This window comes from Cyprinodon variegatus, unplaced genomic scaffold (genome assembly GCF_000732505.1).
Source record: "Cyprinodon variegatus isolate N-32 unplaced genomic scaffold, C_variegatus-1.0 Scaffold29, whole genome shotgun sequence".
NCBI lineage: Eukaryota > Metazoa > Chordata > Actinopteri > Cyprinodontiformes > Cyprinodontidae > Cyprinodon > Cyprinodon variegatus.
This window is the reverse complement of record NW_015150482.1, coordinates 172,503-178,824: the sequence shown is the minus strand read 5'-3', so window position 1 is coordinate 178,824 and position 6,322 is coordinate 172,503. Positions and strand designations below refer to the sequence as shown.

At 33.6% G+C, this 6,322-nt stretch overlaps 1 protein-coding gene across 1 annotated transcript; it reads left to right on the top strand.

Annotated features, from left to right (window-relative positions):
- Window positions 1-349: 349 nt before the first annotated feature.
- On the top strand, window positions 350-5,168 carry snrpd3 (small nuclear ribonucleoprotein D3 polypeptide). Its single transcript, XM_015398546.1, has 4 exons — window positions 350-486; window positions 2,734-2,874; window positions 4,527-4,719; window positions 4,973-5,168. Exons 2-4 carry the CDS (start codon window positions 2,749-2,751, stop codon window positions 5,035-5,037), a joined length of 384 nt encoding a protein of 127 aa, XP_015254032.1. The 5' UTR covers window positions 350-486; window positions 2,734-2,748; the 3' UTR covers window positions 5,038-5,168.
- Window positions 5,169-6,322: the final 1,154 nt, after the last annotated feature.

Sequence of the window (6,322 nt, the reverse complement as noted above, 5' to 3'; positions counted from 1 at the left end):
ATTATATATACCATTTGTGTAAAATTATTCCTGCGATGCATTACAAAAGTTAGGAGGTTTAATAAGTTTTTATTGTAGAAGGGGACAAGCAGCAAAAGCTGTAGTTCCACCTAAATCTTTGGACACTGCTTTGCTGCACTTCAATCCATGGATGCATTGGTAATGCTCTTGTTCTAGTTGCCATAAACTAGATATGTCTCGGTTATTGTTGTTTTATTATTGAAGTGTGAGTTTTATTCTTAACTTCTTGATTCAAAAACCCACAATTTGCTACTTATTTAGGATGTCGTTCCGTTAGTAGACAAAAACCCTAAATCCCATAATGCATTGCGGTGAAAGCTACCGGAAACACTTGTTTTGACCCCTCGTTGCTTTGTGGGTAGTAGGAAAAAAGGCTCAAAAACCCTGTGAAAGCGACAAACGCACGTTGCAGTTTTGCTACAGCAGAATATAGAAAAAAGTAACCTTATTCAAATCAAGATCGAGGTAAATACCTAACCGAACCTTAACTATTGGGAGAAAACTCGTTACATATATCTTTAATGTAAAAACCGTTTGGTGATTAGCTGTTATTGTGAAGCTAATTGATTCAATTGCTTTCGTTGTTGCGTCGGATTTTCCATGAATTAAATGCGAATCTTAAAGAGAACGTGTAAAGCTGTTGGATAAATACAGTAATTGCGTTCAATTACATCTATAGATTTGCCTAAACTGTAAGGTTTCCATTTAGTGAGTAGAAATCTTGTAGCGTAGCATCGTTAGCTACCGTAGCTTATGTAGCTAACCTCTCTGCTAGCTAACTGACATTCTTTGCTAATTGTCTGTGCTACCAGACGATGGGTTCGTTGTTGTAATAATTGCTTTGAATATCTGTTGGCATTGTGTTTTTCGGGATCTGTGAAAAAGGTTTTACATTTCGTAGGTCATTTTTAATTGCATTTTTTTTAACGCATTTCTTTTAATAAACTCCTTAAATTCAAGAAATTTGTCCTGCTTAGCTAATTCAACTTAATTCATGAGATGCTCTTATTTTCAATTTCATTTACAAAGAACAAACTACTTTCTTGTCGACAGTCGTACATTTTTATTAAGGCTGAAACAGTTAGTCGCGATTAATCGATTATTGAAATAATCGTCAACTAAGTAAGTAATTAGTTGTTAACTGGAGTGTAGGGACTGAAACATGCCTGTAGCTGATAGAGCAACCCTCTTAGAGCAGTAATTATACAAACAAAAAAATAAATAAAATAAAAAATAACACTAAGTAAAAAAAAAAAAATATATATATAAAGTAATGTCAATAGGTTCTATCCAGAACTCCTCAAGTGGAAAAGTCTAAGTTTCATCTGGTTTAAATTAGTAACAAATCTTCTTTAGGGGACCTTTAGCTATCCGATTATTAATTGATTAATCGACTGATTAATCGATTTGCAAAATAATCGTTAGTTGGGGCCCTAGTTTTCATAATCTTTGTTTGTTCATGTTTTAGGACACAAAGTAATACATATGCAAATGCAACTTTATACATCAAATGGTTATTTATACAGAAAAAGGCTTCTGTAACTTATGTGAGAAAAAGTTTAATCATAACAGAACCACACTTGTAGTTGTCTGGAACCACTTGGAAGATTTTAATGAGAAACATCTTAAGAAATGGAAACAAATAAATTCATAGAAATAATTTCGTTGATTGGTCCCTGCAAATCCACATTACAAGCAAATATAATATAGGTTACCTCTCTGTCTATATATGTAAGAAGTTATTTTTACCTTGTTAATCGTTCAGATTTTTGAAAATCTGGTCTGTTTTTTGTTTTGTTTGATTGTAATTTGGGTTTTGACTGAATGCCAGACTTTTATTTTCCTGCATTGATTCACATTAATCTCCCCCATTTCCAACTTTACTTACAACTTAGTAACCCTTAGTAACATAACCTTTAAGGTTATGTACCTCACCAATACAGAAACTAAAAACAAGTTTCTAATTCAGTTAACAAAGCTTGTATGCTCTATAAGCATTTTTTTTTGTAAATATGACCAATTTGTCCTACTGTGCTCACTTGATGAAACGGTTTTTTTTTTTTGTACTTTTTTATTTTGTATCTGATGGTGTATACAGTTTGGTCTGATTATCACCACATCCCCCCATATGAAGCTTGCAGTTTATGAATGTTACATGGAGTTTAGTGGATTTATTTAAGGCTACTAATGTTTTGTTTGATTTAAAAAAAAAAAAACACACAAAAGCTAAACATTTTGATTAAACGCATCATAGTTAATTCCTTTATTTTTTACCATATTTCCTAAATTAGTCCATATTCTTTCTTTGAAATCTAGCATTCTAATAAACATAGTCATTGCAATGACTTCATTTCTTTCAACAAGGTGGATGTTCATTGGTGATGGTGGTGCTTCACCTATCCCATCACATATTTTGGAAAGAATTAGGCAAACAAGCAATGTTTATTACGTAAATAATTTAAAATGGCAGGAGTTAACTGTACTTGTTATTGTATGCAACAGGAAACTTTGTACCGTGTTTCCATTATCTTATGGTCCTTGTAATTTAATTCAATCTCCAGCTATTTTTTCTCTTGGTGTTTTGTGCTTTGCATTTGTGTATAACTTTGCTGCTAATGCTGAGGATTTACTCAGAGAGAACCCAACACAGGGTTCTGATACATTGTATAGCAGCAGCTGTCATAACATTGTTTGGTTGTGGTTGTTTTCCAGGAATACTGTTAAAAAATGTCCATTGGGGTACCAATCAAGGTCCTGCATGAGGCAGAGGGACACATTGTGACCTGTGAGACCACCACAGGCGAGGTTTACAGAGGCAAGCTGATTGAAGCTGAAGACAACATGAACTGCCAGGTTGGTTCAGATGATGTTTTGTAACTGTATATAATCACCAATTGTAACATTGAAGAGGCACATGTCCAATTTTAGTTTGCAATGGAAAAACTGGCTCATTAGAACTTTTCTGGGCCGAATATTTGCAAACCATGAAGGGGTCAGCAAATTAAAAACTTTACTTGGCTGTTCTGATTATTCATTGGTCATCCAATCAGATTTTACTATGCCAAACAAATCATTCAAATGCACTGTTATTAAGTTACTTCGGATGATTTAAATAGCACCAACTTGACACATCATCCAGTATTGTGTGATGTTTGTGAACATTTTGTATTTGATAGCCCCAGAATATCTAGTTGATGACAGCTCCTCACACTCCTTTTTTTTCTGATCTGCTCTCTTGGATTTTTATTTATAGGGTTTTCCAAATGCGAACTCTGGATCATTAATGAATTTATGAATCATGTAGTAGAGTCAGGCTGCAAAATGCATCTTAACTGTGTTGCCACAGGGTGCCTGTAGGCTTGGTAAATGCCATTAAAAAGCTATTTATATGATCTGATTTTTATTTAATTTTTTTGCTCTATCCAACATAGCTTAATTGCTCAAATATAGTTTAATGTCAGTCTATAAATTATTATTTTTTTTCCATTAGAATGGCAGTTATGTTAAATGTTGGAGTCGCTTAACTTTCTGCGTTTTTGTGTCATTCTGAGTCACTGAGATGGTACTTATGAGACTGTGTTCTCTTCATACAGATGGTGATGAAATTTTTTTTGTATTGAGTTAGGTTTAATTTACAAATGTTTTACAGATCACTTGTTTTTACCGGGGTAAAATAAGTAACCTGTAATTTTTGTAATAGTTCTTGATTTTGAATTTTTTTTAACTTTACCCCTTGCGGGTTTTAAAAAAAAATTGGGATGTTTTCAATAACTTTAGTTACTCTTCACTAAAGTCAGAAAGTTCCCTCCACAGCTGCAACTCTGTTGTGTTGGCATAAAACAAAAAACTGTGAGAGAATTAAAAGTCAAGGTAATTCCTGCATATTCCCTGTGCAATAATAATGTTTTGTAATGTTACTTTCAGAAAGCTCTGTTATAATGCAGAGCTGGTTAAAAAACGAACTCACTCTTTGCATTCCAAAGTAATCATTAACTGCTAGATGGAATCTTAGTGCGGCAGGTTCACATATTTGACACAAATTACAATTCCCAAGTTGCAAAGCACAATTGATCATAGAAAGCTTAAATGAGATGAATAAGTTTGAAAAATTATAGATGAAACTTCATAAAAAAAATTATTTGCTGAGGTTTTTTTTTATAAAAAAACTGCTCTGTAAATGACAGGATATATTATTAGTTCAAATTTAAGAGTGATCCTGTTTATGAAATTCTTCTTGGATCGTCACCATGAAGTAAGTTTTCACAATATCAAAGTTTTAACATAGTATAACAATATAATCTACAACACTTGTTTCAACTTTTAATGCTGAAGACTGGAAGAAAGATAAAGTTTTGATGCGGAGAAAGACTAGAAAGTAACTCGCTGGTAGTGCCTCTGAAGTGATAGTAGACGGGAGATTAGCTGTTTGTTCCTCACATAATGTTTATATTTATGGAAAATCTGATGCTGAATTTGAACTTTACTTTTTTAACTTCTCTTTATAGATGTCAAATATTACGGTGACCTATCGCGATGGACGGGTTGCGCAATTGGAGCAGGTCTACATCCGAGGAAGCAAGATCCGTTTTCTGATCTTGCCTGATATGTTAAAGAATGCTCCCATGTTGAAGAGTATGAAGAACAAGAACCAGGGATCTGGTGCAGGAAGAGGCAAGGCGGCCATTCTAAAAGCACAAGGTGAGTGGAACGTGATTTTGATGCTCCTTAAAGGTTTACTAGAGTGGACATAATAGTCGATGTGTGTGGGAGATTGTCAAGGTTGCAAATAGTGTAAATAATTCCTAGTCTGTATTTTTTTTTAAGCAATATATATTTTTTCTGTAGTTGTTTTTGGAAAATCCATTGTGATTTCTTTGGGACATATATTTCTTCCCCACTTAATTAGTAAAATGCATGGTTTTGATTTTTAAATCCTTTTTGTCTGTTACAGTGGCTGCAAGAGGGCGAGGTCGTGGTGGAATTGGAAGAGGAAACATCTTCCAAAAGAGGCGATAACTTTTTAATTTTTTTGTTCCATTTTTGTCTTCTTTGGATTTGAAATAATTTGATATTTGGTATGCTGTGCTTTTTGCCATTCATCCCGTTGATTTTATTTTGTATTGAAATAAACACCTTTCAGATTACAACCCCCAGTCTGTCTTTACTTTGATTTTGTGAGCTGCTTTCATTTCTTTTCAGGATTGCAAGGCCATCATTGGGATTTAACCACAACAGCAGTTAATTGAAATTTTTATTCTGATTGATTTATGTGAAATCTCAATATAAATGGCAGTTTGTGGTTTTGATGTAAAATCATGGAGAAATTCCAAATTGCTTGGAAAGAAACTCGGTAAGCTCAACATAGTTCAAACTAATTTGAGGGGGGAAAAAAACTAAAATATCATCTTGGTCAATCTAAGTATTTATTACAATATCAAAATGAAAACATTTATTTTAATAAGACTTAACAGATTAAAACATGCAAAACCTTAATATTTACTTTTTAAGAACAATAGTATTAACAAATGTCATATTTAAGAACATAAATGCATTAGACAAACTAGAAAAGCATTTTGAGAGCGCAGACCTCTGCCAAGTAGCACATTTTGCCACATACTGTTACCCCTATAGCGAAAGCTCACACATGATCTGGGTTATTACTAAATGTTCAGCTCTCACCTTCATTGTCTCTGCTTAATTATTCAGCAGTTCAAACTTCAAGTGAGGCATGTCTCACCTTTCTGTTGTATTCTTGCCAAGTATAATACTTCTGAACTTTTTTGAGTCAGATGCTGAAGCTGTCAATAGTCACTTCAGCCACACTGGTTTAGGAGGGAGGTGCTTGTTCTGCCAAATAATCCTTAAAAATTACTATATGGTACCCAGTTCAATAACCTCTTTCTCTATATTTGACACCCAGTTGTATAAATATAACTATCCATCTATATAAATACCGGGTGACAAAAAACAAAACAAAAAAAAAAACCTGTCATGAACTATACTATATTACAGATATCCCATGTACCTTTTTTCTTCCTTTGGCACCTTCAACTATTTAAGCTAATGTAACAAAAAAAATCCTGCATCCTGCTAATGATGTGGATCATCACTAAAATGTAATGGATTATTTGTACCCAGGTGCACCTTTGGTAAAAAAAAATCATTAAAATCCGTTCTTAACTTTCCTTTACACAGACGGACACAAACTTGACTAGGAAAATAATCTTGGCTGGATTTAAAAATGCAAATAAATTACTCGCGTGCAATTCCCCAACTCATCAACAGGAGGCGGTGTTGCGTA

Coding starts and splice junctions, on each gene's coding strand:
- snrpd3 (XM_015398546.1), top strand. CDS start 2,749: ATGTCCATTGGGGTACCAATCAAGGTCCTGCATGAGGCAGAGGGACAC. Junction 2,875..4,526: donor AAGACAACATGAACTGCCAG/GTTGGTTCAGAT, acceptor TTCTCTTTATAG/ATGTCAAATATTACGGTGAC. Junction 4,720..4,972: donor GGCCATTCTAAAAGCACAAG/GTGAGTGGAACG, acceptor TGTCTGTTACAG/TGGCTGCAAGAGGGCGAGGT.